Below are 20,006 nucleotides of genomic sequence, written 5' to 3' on the forward strand. Positions count from 1 at the left end.
TTTTCTAACTACCATTTTTCATCCATGGTGAAATAGATTTGATGATACCAAATATAAAATAAATTGTGTTAAATAGAATTTTGTTCTACCCCTCATCATTGTCCCAACCTTATTGCTACTACGAGCTCACTTTTTTTTATTTATAAAAGCAAATTCTTATGTATTAAAGCATTGATTTTTGACTTGCATAGACTCAAAAATCCAACAAAAAAGTAGTTTAGAAGACGATTTGTGCGGATGGGTTAGGGTTTGGGAGTGGGTGTGGGTAGTGTAGAAGACGATTTGGGTGGGGTTGTGCTTCTCATATTATATTTTATTTTGAAAAAGTAGTTAAATTCTTTTTTTTAATTATTAAGATTAAAAAAGATGCCACATGTCGTTGAGTCATTGTCCCTATTTTCCTACTCAAAATTCATCACTTTAGAATTATTTTTGATATATATGTCACATGTCTTCATTTAATTCGCCACTTTGACAGTCATCGGCGAGTGTATTACACACACTTTAGATATTTGGGTGATTGTAAAAAAAATATCAAAATGACACATCGGGACCTTAATTGAGTTGTCTAAAATGAACAAAGCTTAGTTGATGTATCTAAGTGAAAGTTGGTTAAGGGGCCGCCGATGAGTTCCGCCTTAAACTAATTAGTAAATATATTCTTTATGATACTCCGTCAGTATATTAATACCAAATCAATATCATATAGGACTGAGTTTAATCATCTGTAATACTCCATCGATATATGATACTCTATTGGTATCATGTAGGGTGTCACTGATGTCATCATTATGTTAGCGCGCAAATTTAAAAATAATTAAAAGGAGTGAGAAATAATTAGGAAATTATTTTGAAATGGAGCATGAGGTGGTAAATAGTTTATTTAAAAATTCCATTTTTACGTAGTTTTCGCATAAATTTCGGGTACCCATACCTCGATAAGAGCCGTTACTAAATTTAACTTATTCTCAATTTCACATTCCAAATTTCAGGGCTTTAAGCTTTTAAGCTATTTCTCTTCTCAAAATCGCCACTGCTCCACACTCCACAGTCAGGCGAGGCAACGCTCCTCATAAACGCAGGAGACGGCGAGTCTCGCTCCTCCTCGACGAATCACAATTTCACTGATTCACTGTCGAATTTTGCTCACTTCTTACTGCTCAGAAGTCAGAAGCTCGATTCTCTCCAAGCTCACAATTTCACTCTCCAGCTCTTCTCAGCCGCCAAGAAGTAAGTCTCAAATTCTGAATTGTACTTAATTTCAAGATTTCACTGTGATATTTGGGTTTGATTTCTAGAATTTGGAACTCATAAATCCAAAATTTTAGATATAAATAAGATATTATAAAAAAAAAAAAATTAAAAAGAAGAATTTAGACTTACAGAGCCAGGAGTAAAGGATTCAGGTGTAGCTGCCTTCCATTTTCTTCATACGAGGTCTCATAGATGGGTCATAAGACAAGTAAAGATTTTTGACCAAAAGAGTGTTGGAATCTTCTGGAACTTTCAATATCATAGTGCTGATTTTCAATTCCATATTTGATTCTTTAGGGAATCCATTTACATAATCTTTTAGTAAGATCTGTTTGTTACTAGTCACTTCTCCCATTTCCACCCTGATCTAATTTAATACTACCTCCGTACCAACTTTACACGTTGATTAAAAAATCATTAATACATTAAAAAGACTTTACCATTTTGCCCTTTGTTTATATCAATGTAATATACATAGAGTATAGAAATAGCTAGTATTGAGAATTGTTTACATTCAAAAGACTATATTAATTGTAGGGGTAAAATAGAAAAAATTTGATTAATTCTATCTTGATTTATTAAGTGATCAAGTAATATGGACAAACATTTTAGTAAGATGCCCATCTACTATGGGATGGAGGTAGTATCACTTAGGTATTAGAAGACTCAGTTGCTCACTGCCTCGATTTCACCTAGAAGTCAGAACTCAGAAGTTCACAATTTCACTTTTAGAATTAGAACTCTGCTCAGGCGCTCACGATTTCTCATTCTCTTCAATCGGTAAGTGTAAATTGCACTTTATTTCACGATTTCACTGCGATGTTTGGATTTGATTAATGAGAAAACTACAATTGAAATTGTTGAATTGGCATTTAGTTTGGTGTTACTTTTTTTTTTGAATTGGCATTTAGTTTAAAACTGTGATGCTACAATGTTGCAGCTTGTAGTGTTGTTGTTTAGTCTAATTATTTTGCTATGATATTTTTGTTGAGCAGCTTGTAGCCCTGTTGTGTTGTTACTGTTGTATTGTAGTGTTTTTGTGTTGAGCAACTTGTGGCTTGCCTTTGTAGTGCTGCACTAGTGTATATTTATAATTAAGTTACCGTAATAGGTCTCTTGGCCTCAACTACTGTATATTTATAATTTAGTTATGGTGTTGCACTGATTTTCTATAATTTTTTTATGTGAGATGTTAACGGTTAACCCGATAACCGAACCAAGAAGGTTCAATAACTGATTAACCGATATTTTAATAGTTCTATAACGGTTTAGCATGTCTACGAACCAATAACCATTAAGTAAAATCGATAACGTTCATAACCGAACTGAACCGATCAATACACATGCCTAAAGAACACATTAAACAAAGATGGCAAACATACTTTCATAGACTCTTAGACGAAGAAAGGGACAAGGTAATCGTATGGGTGATTTAGAGAACTTGGAGAATTAGCGGGATTTTGGTTACCGTATGCTTTTATGGTTGATGAGGTTAAGGGTGCTATGCGTTAGACGAGTTAGGGTAGAGCAACTTGACTTGATGTAATTTCGATAGAGTTTTGAAAATACACAAACATGGCAGGTTTGGAGTGGCTAACTGAGTTAATTAGTGTCTAAAATGTAGGGCTGGGCATAAAATACCGAAAACCGAATTACCGAACCGAACCGGCTATTTCGGTATTTCGGTATTCGGTATTCGGTAATTCGGTTCGGTAATCGGTACCAAAAGTCCATAATTTCGGTATTTCGGTTTCGGTTTCGGTATTTATTTTTTTCCCTTTCGGTAGTTCGGTAAATACCGAATACCGTAATTAATATGGCTAGTAGACCACTAGTCCACTATTGTATGTCTGTTGGGCCTAAGCCCTTTAGAAATTATTTTAAGGCAGCCCAAATCCCTAACCCAATAACCCAACAGCCCACTCCAACAACATTACAACAAAAATCCATTTAGGGCTAGGGTTAACTTTCATTCTTTCTTTCTGTTTCTCATTTTCTCTACTTCTCACTTCTCTCGTTCTTCACTTCTTCTTCTTCTTCAGTTCTTCACTTCTTCAGTTTAAGCACATCCAAACGACTCACTTCCAAACGGCTCCTGTCTCTCCAACAAAAAAACTCACACTGCCATTGTATCCTCCACTGCCTCACTTCCTTCTCCGGCGGACCCTCTCCCTCACACGCTGCTCGCCGCCCGTCAAGAACCACTAACCTTCGCCATCTCCTCTCCGCGCGAGCCGCTGTCCAGAGAAGACAGCAGCAACCATCCGTCACCGGTGAACAGCGAGCTCCGAGCTCGCACGATGAACAAAAGCCCACGTTGATCCACCATCAGCAGCCCCTGATTCTTCTTCCTCTTCCTCTCCACCGCTGCAACAGCAACTTCGACGAACACACCGAACAAGCTGCAACGACGAACAGCAACCTGCAAGCGGCCATGGCTGCGCTGTTTCTCCTTCAATCAGCAGCTCCTCTGCAACCTACAACCAACAGCAACACCAACGCAGCAACATCTCACTTCTCAGTTCTTCTCAGTTTCTCAGTTCTCAGTTCTCGTCGTCATCAGTCATCACTCATCAGTCGACAGTCATCGTCTCACAGGAAAGTAAAAAAAAAAAGTAGCTTCACAGGAAAGCAAAAGCTTTTTTGGTCTAAGTAGCATCATGCTTCTTGTATCATGGAAGAGTTATTACTTGCCCAAACTAACTTTCAAGAATATACTTGTCTATTAATCTTTTGAGAGTGACATACTTCTGCGGTTTGGTAAAATGAAAAAGAAATAAAAATTTTTATTTAGAGAAGAATGATATCGAATATAGGTTTAGCTTATGTTAAACAATATCAGTATGAACTGATTTTTTGAAGCAAAATAGACACCTAAATACCATTTGTAGAAAGTTCTCGAGATCTTGTAGTGGAACTTTGATTTCCATCATTTCAGTTGCTGGAAGTGTGGAACTTCAATTTGCATCTATTTTTTGGTTTGTCAATGAGTGATCAAGATGTGATTATCTAGTATATATTTTGCAAGTGTTCAAGTTCTGCCCAAAAGACTCTTTCATATTAAAGTTTTGTGGACTTCTTTTCTTTCCGTTTGGACTGTTTGTTGCAATGGGCTATGTGGATGGTCTTAGTGTTAATTGATCTCTCTGTTATGGCAGAATCATCAGTGTTACTCCCAGCTGCCAGGGGATGCTAAGGCTTCGTTTATCAAGGCAGCTCCTTATCTTGTAAAAAAAATGCTTGCATCTTATGTTGTTTGTTGTTGTGTGTTGCAGCAGAAGCACTTTGTTGTTGTTGTTGTTGCTTTTAGTTTTAGGTTTTATTTTATGATGGTTTGTGGCTAATTATCTTGTAAAAAAAAATGCTTGCATTTGTGTTGATCTTATAAGATGCAGAAATTTTGGTATTACCGAATACCGTACCGAACCGAATTTTTATTTACCGATTATCGAATTACCGAACCGAAGTTTGAAAGTTCGGTATTTGGTATATACTTTGAATTACCGATTATCGAATTATCGAATCTAAATTTTGAAAATACCGAACCGAATACCGAACGCCCAGCCCTACTAAAATGTCCTCCAAATGAAGGTAGAGTACAATAATTTCATTTTACAAGAACAAGGGTGATATTCAGAACCGCAATAATTACAAGGGTATTAAGTTGTTGAGTCATACTGTAAAACGTGTGGGAGAGGGTGTGGAGAGAAGGGTGAGGAGAGATGTATCTATTTTTGAGAACCAATTTGAATTCATGTTAGGTGTTCAATTACTGAGTCATTCATCTGGTGAAGAGATTGATGGAGAAATTTAGAGAGAGGAAAAATGATTTGCATATGGTGTTCATTGACCTTGAAAAGGCACATGACAAAGTCATGAGAGAAGTTTTTTGGCGATGCTTGGAGTCCAAAGATGTACCGGTGGCTTACGTTAGGACGATAAAGGACATGTATGAGGGAGCCAAGACAACAGTAAGAACAGTGGGAGGAGATTCTGAGCACTTTGTAGTCGAGATGGGATTGCACCAGGAATCAACGCTTAGTCCGTTTCTATTTTGCCTTGGATGGATGAATTGACACGTCATATTCAGGATGAGGTGCCTTGGTGTATGTTTTTGTATATGACATTGTTTTGATCAAAGAAACTTGTGGTGGAGTTAATGATATATCGAAGGTGTCGAGATAGACTTTGGAGTTGAAAAGGTTTAGATTGAGCAGGATCAAGATAGAGTATTTGGGCTATAAATTCAGTGATGTGACGCATGAGACAGGTGTGGAAGTAAGACTTGATATACCACCCGTCTGGCCAATGATTATGTTAGCAAAAGTTGAGCCACCGTGTATCTTTTCGATGACAACTTTCTCATATTTAATTTGTGTAGCACCGTGCATCTTTCTGGTGATTATGTTCTCATATTTAATTTGCGTAATACCGTTCCTTTTGTAGGACTACTTTCTCATATCTGAGTTGCATAGCATTGTGCTATGTTTTCGGTGACTGTTTTTTTATATTTAATTTGCGTAGCACCGTGCATCTTTTCGGTGGCCACTTTCTCATATCTTATTTGTGTAGCACCATGCTATCTTTCCGATGACTACTTTCTCATATCCAATTCGTGTAGCATTGTGCCATCTTTTCAGTGATTACTTTTTCATATCCAACTTGCATAGCACAGTGCCATCTTTTCGGTGACTACTTTCTTATTTTTGTAGGGTCGTGCCATCGTTCTATCTCTACCCATATAATTTCTCTTTTTCAGTAGGGTCTACCGTCATTTTACCCTACCCATATAATTTCTGTTTTTCAGTAGGTCGTGCTATCATTCCAACCTTATCCATATAATTTTCTTTCCCAGTAGGGTCGTGTCATCATTCTGACACTACCCATATAATTTTATTTCTCAGATTGTGGCCACTTTCAGCCATCAAATCTAATACTCCGTTGCATGAGCATGTTCCGGCTAGGTTTTCGGTGACTTTCTTGTTTAATATCGACTCATCTATTGATTCCAAGATGATCCATATATTTCATACATGATTTTGAGCACTTTTCGGCGACCGCTGCACTGTGAAGAAGTCTACATGGAGCAACCACCTAATTTTTTGTTCAGAATGAGGTTAGTAGCCTTGTATGTCGATCATTATGTGTTTTATCACATTTGACATCAAATTCAGTATTTAATGAGAAAACTAAGCACATTGAGATTGACTATCAACTTTGTGAAATCAAGTGACCAACTTGCAAATATCTTCACCAAGCCCCTCACTGTTCCTCGCGTTAATTACATCTGTAACAAGCTAGGTACATATGACTTATATGCACTAGTTTGAGGGGGAGTGTTAGAATAGGAATAGAAACAAGAATAGTATATGACTTATATGCACCAGTTTGAGGGGGAGTGTTAGAATAGGAATAGAAACAAAAATAGTATATACAATCCTACTTAGAATAGGAATAGGAATAAGAATATGAATAAGAATAATATGTAGAATCCTACTGGGAAAAGGATTATAATGTAGTGTCCTAGTTGGAAAAGGAATCTAATGTAGTGTCTTAAATAGGGTCTCAATCTAATAATGTAGAGACACAATTCACTAATATTTTCCTCCAATATTTCTCACAAAAGCTATCCAAAAGAAGGGCTCTCTATCTGCTGATGTTCTTTTTGACTTGAATGAAGCAAGCACGAGTGTAATGTAATCCCACCAAGATTTAACTAATAATCTCTATATATTTTTCAAAGGAAGGGAGAGTTTCCAATGCTTAAGCTCTACACATTTCTATTCTTATTGATAGGCCAAACTTTCTGTTGGATTCAAGGAATCCCAAAGTTCACCATCCTTAAGATTTTCTGCTGATGGACACAAATAGAGCACACGGACAAGGAAAGGAAGGCAATGAAAAAAATTGTAGAGGTTTCATAGCTTAGTGTTCATAGCAAAAAAGAAGAAAATTAGCAGAGCATCTATATGCTATACCATGTTATACTATTGGAGGATTGATCAATATACTTCGAAGGATCTATTCTGGATTTCAAATTCAAGTGCAAATGCGGGCTTTATAGAAAAAGAGAAGAAAAAAGAAAAAGAGAGTGAAACCATGGACTCATGGGGCATTACCACAGCAACAGCAATGAGATAGGAACAAACAGGATAATTGTTGCATGAAATCAGTGATATGAAGGAAGTGATCCTTTTGTTTAGATTTTTGGTCCAAGTCCAACTGGTTGGTTATATCTGCAATTTTCCCTTGTATTGTTGGGTGCAAGGAGACCGCCAAATCAGTACTTCTTCCAATCCCAGCTCTCTTTTGATAGGGACTTTCTTTCTGGTAGTAGGTATGGACTTAGTTTCCTCCATCAACTGTACTTAGTTTCCTCCATCAACTGTGCACTCAATAAACTTGTTCCCTTAGCAGGGATACAAAGAGGTTTGCAAGATCTAATATAATACTCCTAGTGTTAAAACAAAAGATCCATATTGCTGCTTTCATGTAGTTTGTGCTGTTCTTGGTCACCCAAGGTTGTTGCGTGGCGGTCGATGAAATGAATTGAGAATCATGAGGTCTCAGGTTCAAATCCCAATGAAGGCAAACACATTAGGCAATTTCTTCCCATTTGTCTAAGCCTTGGTGGATAGAGTTACCTGGTACCTTAGCCGAGGGAGGTAGCATGTATCTTGTGAAATTAGTCGAGGTACGGGCAAGCTGGCTTGGACACTACGGTTATCAAAAAGAAAAATTAGTTTTGCTGTTCTTAGTTTTGAACTGACCTGTTCCTGGAATCATGACCTTTATACTACTTTTTTTACACTACCCATATATGTTTTTAAGTTCCTTTTTTTCCTATTATTTTTTTCTTTTGTAGGCTGATGATATCCTTTGGAACAGTAAGATATCCTGGTTGCTGAGAAACTTTGAGCACTCTTTAATTCCATGAAGTTTGTATGTCTCTTCCCTTCTCTGCATATTTGCTTTGCCTGCATATAATTGGAGTACATACTGACATTATGTTCATGGATTCCAACATTTGCAGACATGTTTAAGTGAGGGCAGGGGCTACTATTTCCCACCATGTCACATAGTTAATATATGTGGTTTCCGGGTGTTACTTGACTGCCCTTTGGACCTTTCAGCCCTAACTGTATTTTCTCCCCTACCAATTGTTATTTCTTCCTTGCTTGATGAGAAAACTTCAATTCATAGAGGCCAAAGTTCATCAAATTCAGAGTCTGTAAGAGAGGAAGTTTCGGAGTTTCTTGATTCCAAAAGTTTGATACAGGCTGAGCCTTGGTATAAAACTGTGAAAAGCTTGCAGCTTTGGAGTATATATTCCTTAGATGTGGTACTAATCTCAAGTCCGATGGGTATGCTAGGGTTACCATTTCTTACCCGCCTCAGAGACTTCAGAGCAAAGGTAATAGAAAGGATATTTTCTTGCGTTTATAAATACAATGAACCTTATGCTGGTAAATATCTTTTTTGATGTGGTTATCTCATCAGATATATGCAACGGAAGCAGCTTCCAGACTAGGGAAACTGATGATGGAGGACCTCGTTTCCATGCATATGGAGTTGAGACAATTCTATGGACCTGAAGAGTCTGGTTGCCCTCAATGGATGACATGGGAAAAACTTGAACTACTTCCTAGGGCACTAAAGGATATTGTTTTAGGCAGTGAAGGGACAGAACTTGGTGGATGGATGTCCATATACAGGTAACACTTCTTGTTTCATTTAATAGAAAGATCTATTTTGTCACATTTCTTGTGAAATGCCAGTGCGTTCAACTTACCAGAACTACTCTGCTACTTACACTTATGTTTTAAAATGCTAGCTGTGCTTTTTTTTGTAGGATGGACTTGGATGTAAATGTTCTAGGTGATACAAACACATAGAAATAACGTACCTTGAAAAGTTAGTAACACATGATGCAGGGATCTTATAATTTTTTTCCACCAATACAAGCACACACCCTTTTATCCTAAATTAGATATACTAGTTTAAGTCAGTCTTAGTCTTCAATTATTTCTATGAACTTGAGTATATATGCTTTTGCAAATGAGTTGTCTGCTCAATAGAGTGGACATTACACTGCGACATGAAAATAGTATTGACTTTCAGCTTGCAATGAGAGTGGAAAGTATGTAGCAGTCAGTTCCGTTTCAGTACCATATATAATTACATGTGGATGCATAATTTTGGTTAAATCTTACTGACTTGGAAATGGACAGTTACAAGTTCTGTTACGAATTTGAATATTTATCCCACAGTCTGAAAGAAACGGACCTGGTGCTCATAGCCAGTTGTCAAAAATGAAAAATGAAACGGAAAAACTTTTAAGTTCTATCTGTTTGTTTGGGTTTGATGTTTGTTGATCCACAAAGTAATAAGAAAAATTTCAGTGCAGCTGATATCAAGGGTTGCATGGAGAAGGTTCAATTCCTGAAGTATGCTGAAGAAGCCTGCTATAATGGCTCATTGACCATAAAAGCATTGAGTTCTGGTTTGGAGATAGGTGCTTGTAATTGGAATATTCTAAGTCCAAAAGGAAGCATTATTTATCTTTCTGGCTCTGTTTTTGCATCAGCAACTGCAACCAGTTTCGATTACAAAGCTCTTGATGGAAGTGATGTTCTATTATATTCAGACTTCACAGCTTGCAATGATGTTGATGATGAAAAGAATGATTTCCCTTCTGCTACTGGCAGTTCCTGTTCAAGGTACATTCTTTTTGTATTATATGGAATATTATTTTTACTACTGAAGCTGTCCGGCATGCATATGTGAGATAAGATTTGTAGGCTATGCTTTTTCTCTTTTTCCTTTCAACAATTATCTTCTCCTTTTCTCCATCCATCGTTTGTTTCATCTTTATTCATCTTCCTCCATACCATTACATATTTTCTGGAAGGGAAGTAATGATCTTTGAAACTTGGTACATGTGCAGTAATATTGGTACTTGTTGGGAAACAGTAACTGAATCATGGCTTGATTCAGATGAGTACTCTGAAGAGATGGAAAAAGTATCTTTTATATGTTCATGTGCTTTGGACACTATTAGTGATGGAGGATCAGTCCTTATTCCCATTGGACGGCCCGGTGTCATGTTGCAGCTGTTGGAGAACATATCACTTTCACTAGAATCTTCAAATTTGAAGGTATGTTGTTAGATTGCATGTTTGTGCACTTATACCAATTCTTCAACAAGTGATTAGGTGATTGTCACAACTCACATCAATTTACCCTAGAAGATCGGTATTTTTAGCCAAAAAAACATTTTCAAGATTGTGTTCCTTAGATCCCTTTTCTTGCAGTCTTGGGGTGGAAAATGCAGATGGTGCTGAGAATTTTCACCTTCTGAAGCATAAAGTGGAATAGTATGCAAGTTATACACAATAAGGATTAGATATATTATTCTGACTTGTAAAGAAAAGGAAAGACACATTGTTTGCTGCCATTTTTCAAGTTCGAAAAGAATTATATCTAGAATGCAGAAGAGCAACTTGCTGCTTGAAAGGAAGCAACTGCGTTTCTAATAAAACAGCAGTCTTTTTTAGGAATATCTTTCCTGATTGATGCCTCCTGCTTTTTTGCTTACAATAAATCTGGTGCGAGGAATAATGAATACATTGTATAAATTGCTTAAAACTAGTCATTTTCTTGATTTCAAGTGATAAAGGACAGTGTATCTATGCACTTGTGTTAGATTTTTAAATTTCTGCGCTCCACCTTCAAAATGAAAGAGGAAAAAAGAAAGATAAACATAACTAGATTTCACATCAGTGGGGTATCTAATTTTACTCCATGTTTTTCTTCGTTTTGTTTATTTTGTGGAAGATTTGGAAGTTTTATAGTTGACACAAGCAAGATGTTGCTATGTTCCATACAAAGATTCCATGTGTTGAATACTTTTACTTTTGTGGTTGAATCCTTGCTAGAACACTTGTTTAAGAAGGTGATAAGTACGTTGATTGAAGAAGGTGATAAGTATGTTGATTAATCACCTGCCAATAATTTTTTGAAAACGCGGACAAGAAAAGACTATTATGGAGTTTGCTCCCCCCCCTCCCCCCCTTTTTTTTTTTTTTTTTTTTTACTGATAAATAAGAAGCAGTGGTGGTAGGTAATTCCTGCTTGCATTTGGTGGACAGTTTTAAAAAAGAGAAACTCAAGACATCTTGAAGACACTAGCAATCCTGTCACAACCCAAAATCCTATTTAGGCCGTGAGAGCACCCACCCATCCCCTTAGGCGAACCCTGTTCCTTTATTAACAATATAAATAATGTGGAATAAACAACTAACTTTTATAGTGAATAATTGTTCCCAACAAATCGTAAGTGCAGAACAAAAAGATCAAGTCCAAAACTACCCCAAAACCTAGTGACACTAGCACAAGAGCTTATGCGAATAACAACACAAGTCTGAAGAAGCTAATGCAACTCTCTAGAAAGAAATAAGACATGAAATATAAAGAATCTCTAGAATATAGTGTTGCCGAAGAGAAAGCAACTCACCCTGAACTCTAACAACAACAACCTTGAATCCTAACCAACTCAAGTACTGCTAGTACCTGGCCAGCCCCTACACAAAAAGGTGTACCAAGTATAGAATGATTATAGAAAACACGTGTACTTAGCAAGCTTTGGTTACTAACCTTTTCTAGAAGCGATAACAAGATATATCTTAGTAACTCTTTTTTCTACAAGTATTAAGTCACCCACAGGGTAACAAATAAAACATGTATTAAACCAGTTTCACCAATTATAATATCACAATGTGCCTCAGATGTATCAAGTCAAATCAATATCACAATCCTATCAACAACTCAACACCAGTGTTATCAAAGGCAAAAAGCGCAAAAAAGCTCTAAGGTCCATTGGGGCTTTAAGCGCAGAGCACAAATAAAGTGTGGGCTTTAATGAAAAAAGCGTAAAGAGAGAAAAAGATACAAATATATATGTTTAGTCCAAGACCAATAATTATAAACATGAATGACAAAGAAATTGAACAAAAAGTTTGATAAAGTGAAATATCAATTGGTTAGTGTCACTTCTTCAAAAGAGGCTCATTGACAAGGAAAAGTTAGCCTTAGAACCTTGATGACCACACAGAAGCGCACATAAAGCGAGGCGAAGTGCTCAACAGGTTTTGAGCCTCGCTTGAGGGCTTAAGCGCGCCTTTGACAACACTGCTCAACACCAAATCAATATGAAATGAAATGCAATGCAAATGAAATATAATGCATTGGCCAAAAACCGGTATACACCTACTTCCTCTGTCTGATAGTCGGGACCCATGGGGGACTCATGACGTCTATATACTTGCTGGAATCGCCACAATAACACTCGTTGGAACCATTTCCCATCGGCTTTGTATGATGTCACTTGTCGGAACAATTTCCCATCAACATAATAAGAATATGAATTTCACAAATTACTCAATGGGCAATATCAACCAATCATTATCGTGCAACAATAAGAAAGGTATGAATATGTATAAACAAATATAAATAACATGAATTCATTAATCGATCCTACAACCAAGGATCATCTAGTCACAATCAAGTCCACATAATTCACAAGTCCCAATAATTCAATCACATCACAAGTCAAGAGATACTATCAACCGATAATTAATTTTATATAAATTTTTCATAGTATGACACCAGTACCCGCATAAATGCTCGTTATCTCATTTATATGGGATCCCATTATTACCTATTACACATAAATAATATTTATTACATCAAATCTAACCCTTCAAAGAAGCAAAAAATTTCTACTTGCCTTAAACCAAAGCCCGAACTTCAAATTATGAACTTGTCCTTCCGCTTCAGAACGATCAAAATCTGTTTAAATATATAATCCCCATAAGAATACAAATCTAATGACATCCATAAGGTTATATTTATTTTTGGCTCGAAAATTGTGTCAAAAAGTACCCTGAGGCTCCAGAGTTGATAGTGTAACAACATTTAATGAAACAAACTCGCATATCAAATTTCAGCTAAAACATGCCTTATTTGACTCCTGAATCAAGATTCTTACTCTAAGAACCTTGGGCCTGTACTTCCTCAATTCATCAAAATATTCCCATGTAAATACCATAAACTTGCCCATAATCATAAAAAAAATTCAAAGAAAAATTTAGAATGATTACCTTTATACTTTGGGTTGCAAATCCTAATTTTCTCTACTCTTTTCCTTTTTTTTTTTTTCCTCTGTATTTTTTCTTTTCTACGTTAACTGCTTCTGCCGTGTTTTTTTTAAAAAAAAAATCTGATTTGCTGCTAACCAATAACTCCTTTTTTTTTTTCTTTTTTTCTTTGGGCTTGACACGCGCCTGCTATGTCTCTGTTTTCTGCATAGACAGAGAGGCTGCTGCATATATGTACCCAATACATGTACATAGAATTAAATTCAAATAATTTAATCCCAATGGTGGCTAAATGGTCCCTATATAGTTTCATAGATTTATGTGCATACATTATTTGGGTTTTTGTTTTCTATCTTTGAATTCTAATTGGACAACCACTAAATACTGAATCTTGAATGGCAAAAGTTTACCACTGAAAATAGAAGAAAGAAGTGAAATAGAAAGTCAAAAGATAATTTTTTTTTTACCTGGTAAATAGGGAGAAGATGATGAAAAGGATGAAGACGTAGGATAGACAATCTCAAGGATTGAAGAGAAGGAGGCCTAAGTCAGATGTAAGAAGGCCAAAAGGATTGTGAAGTATTGTGCCTTTTCAAGAACCGTTTTTTTTAAGTGACTATTGCTTTTCTTTTAGGAAAAGTTTTTCCATTTTATAAATAGGAGAAAAATTGAAAAACTGACAAAAATAAATAAATATAAATGTTGGCTTAATAGAGTGCCATGTCATCTGTGCTAAGATCCTTAAGATTACATTCTCCCCTACTTAAAATAACATTCGTCCTCAAATGTGGTCAAAACTTTTTCGTAGTGTCAAGATGTGAACACTCATTACGCATGTCTCGCTCATACTCTCAAGGTGAGCCATCTCTTTTGAAATTCAGTTGGTCATCTCGAGAATCGTGTCATCCATACAAAATCTACAGGATGGGTTAACAAAACAGGTAAAATTCATAAACGATTAAGAGGGTCATTACAATTTACAAATACCATCCAGAAAATTATGATGAATTATCTTAGTTAGTTCTTTTTTAGGGTGAACAAACTATGTTGGCGCGGGGGGGGGGGGGGATATGAGAATTAGTAGATTTAATTGGCAATGTATAAGGTTGTGAGTTTTTGGATAGGAGACCCCTTATACTTTTGAATGTTTGTAAAGTTTGAAAACTTATCATCTCTTAGAAGTTGAGTTTTGGCTATTAATACAAAGTTACCTTCATTAAAAAAAAGTAATGTTTGGGCAAAAATGCCCGTAGAAAAGAAGTATGTTGAAAAGTACAAAACCTACAACAAGATATGATTTTCTATGAACACCACCCAATCTTCTATATATAAAGGAACCTCGTGTGTGCACCAAAAGTATAGGATATAGGAGGCTATTCCTCAAGTATGCAATGTCACTTTCAACACCAAAGAAATAAAGGAGTTTTTACCTATATTTTTAATGTTACTATAGCGCCAAAGGTCGTTTTCCTGTGTCTTTTTATGCGTATTAGAGTATGGGATGGGGAACCGTTTAACATTTACCTATGTAATGTTATTTGGTACTATTTTCCTTTCTACATAAGTAATACATACATAGTTTATGTGAGAATCTATATGGCATTTTATGAATGATATAACTTGGAATACAAATGTCTCTTAGCAATAACGGGATATGATAACCTAAAATGACAAAAAACTCTTAAAGTAAGACATTTTGTTTTAGTATATAAAAATAAAATATCTTATAGAAGTATTGAATCATTAGGGTACTCTTCTCAAAAAAGTCATTAGGTTATTATATAGTGTAAGGATTTACATAATTCTGAGATCACAATTTTTTTAAAAAAAGACTACAGCTTACATATGTAACAAATTAGTAAAGCTATTTTTTTTACTTTGATGTCACATTTCTTGCGTAACATGGTGGGTATTGTGATTCATCACATAGCAATCTCTGTAGAATCTTACATTTAGTTTGTGAACCAAACTATCCCTAAATATTTTCCTTTTATTTTTTTTCTGCATGGTATCAATGTTCGACAGTCTGCATAGAATCTTTCAAACCCAAAAAATAAGTAGAATTCAAGAAGCTCCCTCCTACCAGCGGCAGCCTTATGCCATCGATTGGATTGGGACCAAAAGGTTTTCCTTATTTTAGTGAATTCATTATGAAACTCTTTCCTTGAACATTAAATTTCAGATCAGTGTTCTGACAACATTTTTAGTTATTCTCCACAATTGATGCTATGATAATGATATTTTGGGATATCCTCTTGAGTGTGCTACAAGGAGCACTTTATTATTACGCTGTGTTTTTAGCAGCCTTATGTTCATTCTCTGGTGGCAGTGGCACTAATGACTGTTGTAATGGTTGTTTACTACGCCAGTAATTCAATTTAAATATTTCTTGTTTCCAAAATAAACAAACTCAAGTTTTTTTTTTTTTGAATTTGGGAGTGTGTTAAAGAGACTCATTAAGAATAGTAGTCCCTCCACCCATTTTAGATGTCGCCCTTTCCATTTTAGTCCGTCCCAAAAAGAATGTCACCTTACTATAATTAGAAACAATTTAACTTTAAAATTCCCATTTTACCCTTAATGAAATGATTTATAAGTTATAACCATACAAATATCTAAGGATTGTTATAGACCACAAGTTTCAAAAGTATTTTTTTCTTAAACACCATCTTTACTATTACTATTTCATATTAAGAATATCAAGAATTAGGAAACTTGCCTTTGTTTGATGTAACTCAAAATCCTATGTAAGTATTTATGTTGTTAGCCAAATACTTGAACAAAAGGTTTTTTTCTGTATATTCTTTTCATCTTAATAATTTATTGGAATTTTTGTTCAACGATCTCCAGGAATTTTCTGAAACTTGAGAGACTTATCTTTTCTTAATCGGTATGAAAATTGAGTATACTTTCAGGGATGAGAGATCCATAGCATTTGTCCCCATATCTTCCAGTGCTATCTGTTGGACTTGCTGTTGGAGATATAAATTCATAGTTAGTATTAATTGTAATCCTGATAGTGTAAAGGAATGAGCATCGAGAGACTGTCTCCCAGATATTATATGCACTTGTGGACTATTGCCATCCATTATGCAAAAAGTTATTTTTGAATCTGTCTCTGATCAATGCACATGGACGAGAGTCCTCTAATTCTGAAGTTTTGCTTAGTTTTCATATCTAATTTTAGTACAGTTGGTTGTGGATACCTAACTTCGCATCAGCTGAAATATGTTTTTCATGTATTTTAACGGGATGTTTATGTGCTGTAGGTTCCTATATATTTTGTTTCTTCTGTGGCGGAAGAGTTGTTGGCATTTTCCAATATCATACCTGAATGGCTGTCCAGTCAACTGCAAGAAAGAGTACTACATTAACTGATTATCACTATGAATCTTTTGATTTTAATCCTTTGTTGTTAAAACAGAAAGTCACAAGTCAGTTACCAGTTTTAAAAAAAAAAAGTCACAAGTAGATATAATGTATTTCTTTTTGTTTTATGTGTGGATCCACAGTTCTGTTCTGGGCAACCACTATTCACGCATAGTCAGCTGTCAAATGAGAAAAAGCTCTTGGTATCTCCTGCAGTACATTCATCGAAATTCCTGTAAGATATACTCTGTTCCCTCATGTCAAGATATAAGCTAAAGAAATGAACACAGTAACCTGCTTAATTGGCTTGCCATAGACAGTATTTTGGCTTTATTACACTTATCTTTCCTTTTACATTTTTTGTCTTCATCTTTGTCTGTGGTTATTGAAAAAAAATGTTATTAGGGGTGCTGTGACCATCAACACCATTGGCCTAGACTAATGTTATGTGCTTAGAACAAGTTTGCAGGAACCTTGCATTGTATTCTGTCCTCACTGGAGTCTGCGACTTGGCCCTGTTGTCCATCTCCTTCAACGTTGGTGTGCAGATCCTAGCTCGTTGCTTATTATGGAGGTGCCTAGCTGCTATATGATTTTTCATATTTTCAGATCTCATGCACCTGGTGGTTTGACTAATGTGAGGCTTGACTATGTTTTTAACGTATCACATTTCACAGGAAGGAGCTGATATCGATTTGGCTTTCTTGCCTTTTAAGCCAATGGCAATGAAGGTCCTTCAATGTTCATTCATCTCTGGAATAAAGTAAGTTTACTCTTTTTGATCCCCTTTCTCATGTGTAGCAAGACAGCACTTTAGCTCTTTATAGTTTTGGTGCTATATAGATAGTTTATTCACTAAATTTGCTACTAGGATTAAGAGGTGCCTTGTGAAAAAAGAAGCAGGTAAAAAATGCTTGTTGGAAAGGGTCGAGAATGTTTGATCTAAGGCCGCTTTACTTCTTACCATATGATAATCTTTTCCAGGTACTTTATAGGAGAGTTTTGGAATTAATGAAGAACCATTAGATGCTTAAGGTTGCGCTCCTGGAAAGTTTAGGAACTGTTCCCTTTTAGTATAAGCTAATTTATCCAGTAAACAATAAAGTTGAAATGTTTACTAGTTTTATTTCTCATTTAAAAGAGGCTGGGGAGGTGGCACAGTGGTTTGGTCATTTTCTCTACCTCCACGAGGTAGTGGTAAGGTTTGCTTACATTCTACCCTCCCTAGACCTCACTTATGGGATTTCACTGGGTATGTTGTTGTATTACAAATCTGTAGCTCTTCAATTACCATTCTTGCTTCGACTTGTTACAAATACAAACTTCATCTTCTGTTTGCAGGCTAAAGAAAGCTATACCTTTACTAAAGATATTACAACCTAAACATGTGCTGGTAGGCTCTCTCTCCCCTCCCCTCTCTCTTCTGCTCTAAGAAACTTAACTGTTCAACATGTTCTCTTAACTACTGCCTCTCTTGCTCGTTTCAGGTTCCTGCAAGTTTGAGGCCCCATATTAGCTGTTGGAACCCCAAATTTTCAGTCCGTAGTTTCTCTGAAAATGAAACTGTGGTTATGCCCAAGTTGAAAACTTATGCAGTCATGGACATTGCCATGGACATGGATTCTGAGCTGCTAATTGCAAGATTAAAGGGAGAGTTGCTTGTTGAGCAGGGAAAGCATCGGCTTGTTCTTGGAAACAAGCCAGTACTTTCTTCACAAGTTAGGCCATTGCTATTTCTGGGTAGAGTTGACTTGGACACCCTTCTAATGGCTTTACAGAAGAAGGGGATGAAAGTAACTGTACAGCATGCCCAGAGTATTGATGGATCAGAAAATGTTTCAACTATATACATCTCGGAGCCCAATGAAGCCTCGATAGAAGTTACATCAACTCAAACCATGATAAGCGTTGCTGATGAGACTACTTCTTCCCTGGTTTCTGAGGCTGTTCGTAGCACTTTAGTTTGTTTATAAAAGATGGACCTTGTATATATACCTAAGATGCCAATGGTTTAAGAAGATTGACTAATTTCAACTTCGAAGAGAAAATGATTCATTTAACTGGAAATGGAGGTTGGGAGTTGTAGCGAAGAGTAGTCTTGCAGCGTCTTTTTCTCCAGTCAAGCACTGGCCATTGCCCTGTTGCTAGATTACTGGATAAAAGAGAGTGCATGCATAATCTCTAATATTTGTACTATTGTTCTGGTGATACCTGTACCAAAAAAAGAAGATTTTCTTAGAAAATGGATTTCCGTTTACAAAGTTGAAAATGTTTTCGAACAAAAAACTTAGATATATCTTCCAATTAGGTTCTTAAATTTTTTTCCAGAAATACCAATAAAACAGTTGAGATTGGAGCGATGTCATGATACTTCACATAAAGTAAGTCCAAGTTTGACTAACCTAGTTCCAAAATGGTCTTAAATGATAAATTACACCTTTCTACTGTTTTATATTACGTTATATTCGAAAGTTGAAAACATTTTTTCTTTAATTACGATACAATACAAGTTTAAAATATGATCTTTTTATAGAAGTAGTGACTTGCGAAAGCAAGAGGAGATATGCTCTATATAGAGTTGTTCACTTGTTTCTCTTCAAAGACTTTATACCCAAAGAAAATTAGTCTCTCATTGTTGTTTGTTAAAAAACCAAATTACTAAATGGTTTCTAACCCTAAAAAGATCCAAACTCCATAAAAGCTAAAAATAGTTTACAAATTTATTTTAAAAATAATGTTCTTTGAGATGAAAAAACAAATGACTCGATCATCTTATTTCAGAAGACAGAGAGAGTATTAAAATACAATATGAAAAAGTAAAGGTAAATTTGATTCATGATGAAGAAAATCTCAAATCATAGGCTTATATTTTCCATTTTGAATTGAATTAAACCACATGCTCATTGCTTTTGTGAATTTCTACCAATTATTTGGAGTTTCATTCTTGCAAGTTACAAATATACTCTTAAACGAAAGATTCAAAAGAAAAAAAGAAGATATATCACAAAAGGCAGAAGGAAAACTTGTTTAGTAATATTTTGTTCAACACACCAAAACACTAAATAATGAGTTAATCCGAAAGCATATCAACTTCATAAAAAAATCTAACATTTGATATATATATATATATATATATATATATATATATATATAAATTTGATACTCTTACTCTGCTGAACATTTAAAACATCAATATCCAAATTGAGAATAATTTTACTATTATAC

General features: G+C 35.6%; 1 protein-coding gene across 3 annotated transcripts; it reads left to right on the plus strand.

Moving 5' to 3' along the window:
- The first annotated feature begins 970 nt into the window (after positions 1-970).
- Positions 971-18,871, plus strand: LOC129896801 (uncharacterized). Of its 3 annotated transcripts, none has more exons than XM_055972772.1 (12): positions 971-1,230; positions 8,120-8,196; positions 8,288-8,668; positions 8,755-8,969; positions 9,657-9,974; positions 10,202-10,412; positions 16,682-16,774; positions 16,925-17,016; positions 17,238-17,355; positions 17,459-17,544; positions 18,123-18,174; positions 18,269-18,871. In XM_055972772.1, exons 2-12 carry the CDS (start codon positions 8,188-8,190, stop codon positions 18,752-18,754), a joined length of 2,061 nt encoding a protein of 686 aa, XP_055828747.1. In that variant the 5' UTR covers positions 971-1,230; positions 8,120-8,187; the 3' UTR covers positions 18,755-18,871. The 3 variants fall into 3 exon arrangements, with proteins under 3 accessions (XP_055828747.1, XP_055828745.1, XP_055828746.1); XM_055972770.1 differs by lacking the exon at positions 971-1,230 and adding an exon at positions 3,048-6,370; XM_055972771.1 differs by lacking the exon at positions 971-1,230 and adding an exon at positions 3,048-4,481.
- The last annotated feature ends 1,135 nt before the right edge of the window (positions 18,872-20,006 follow it).

The sequence above is a fragment of the Solanum dulcamara genome, chromosome 7, assembly GCF_947179165.1.
Source record: "Solanum dulcamara chromosome 7, daSolDulc1.2, whole genome shotgun sequence".
Lineage (NCBI taxonomy): Eukaryota > Viridiplantae > Streptophyta > Magnoliopsida > Solanales > Solanaceae > Solanum > Solanum dulcamara.

Excerpts from the sequence above, each read along its gene's own strand:
- LOC129896801 (XM_055972772.1), top strand. Across the intron at positions 17,017-17,237 it reads GTACATTCATCGAAATTCCT|AACAAGTTTGCAGGAACCTT; the intron begins GTAAGATATACT and ends TTATGTGCTTAG. Across the intron at positions 17,356-17,458 it reads GCTCGTTGCTTATTATGGAG|GAAGGAGCTGATATCGATTT; the intron begins GTGCCTAGCTGC and ends CACATTTCACAG.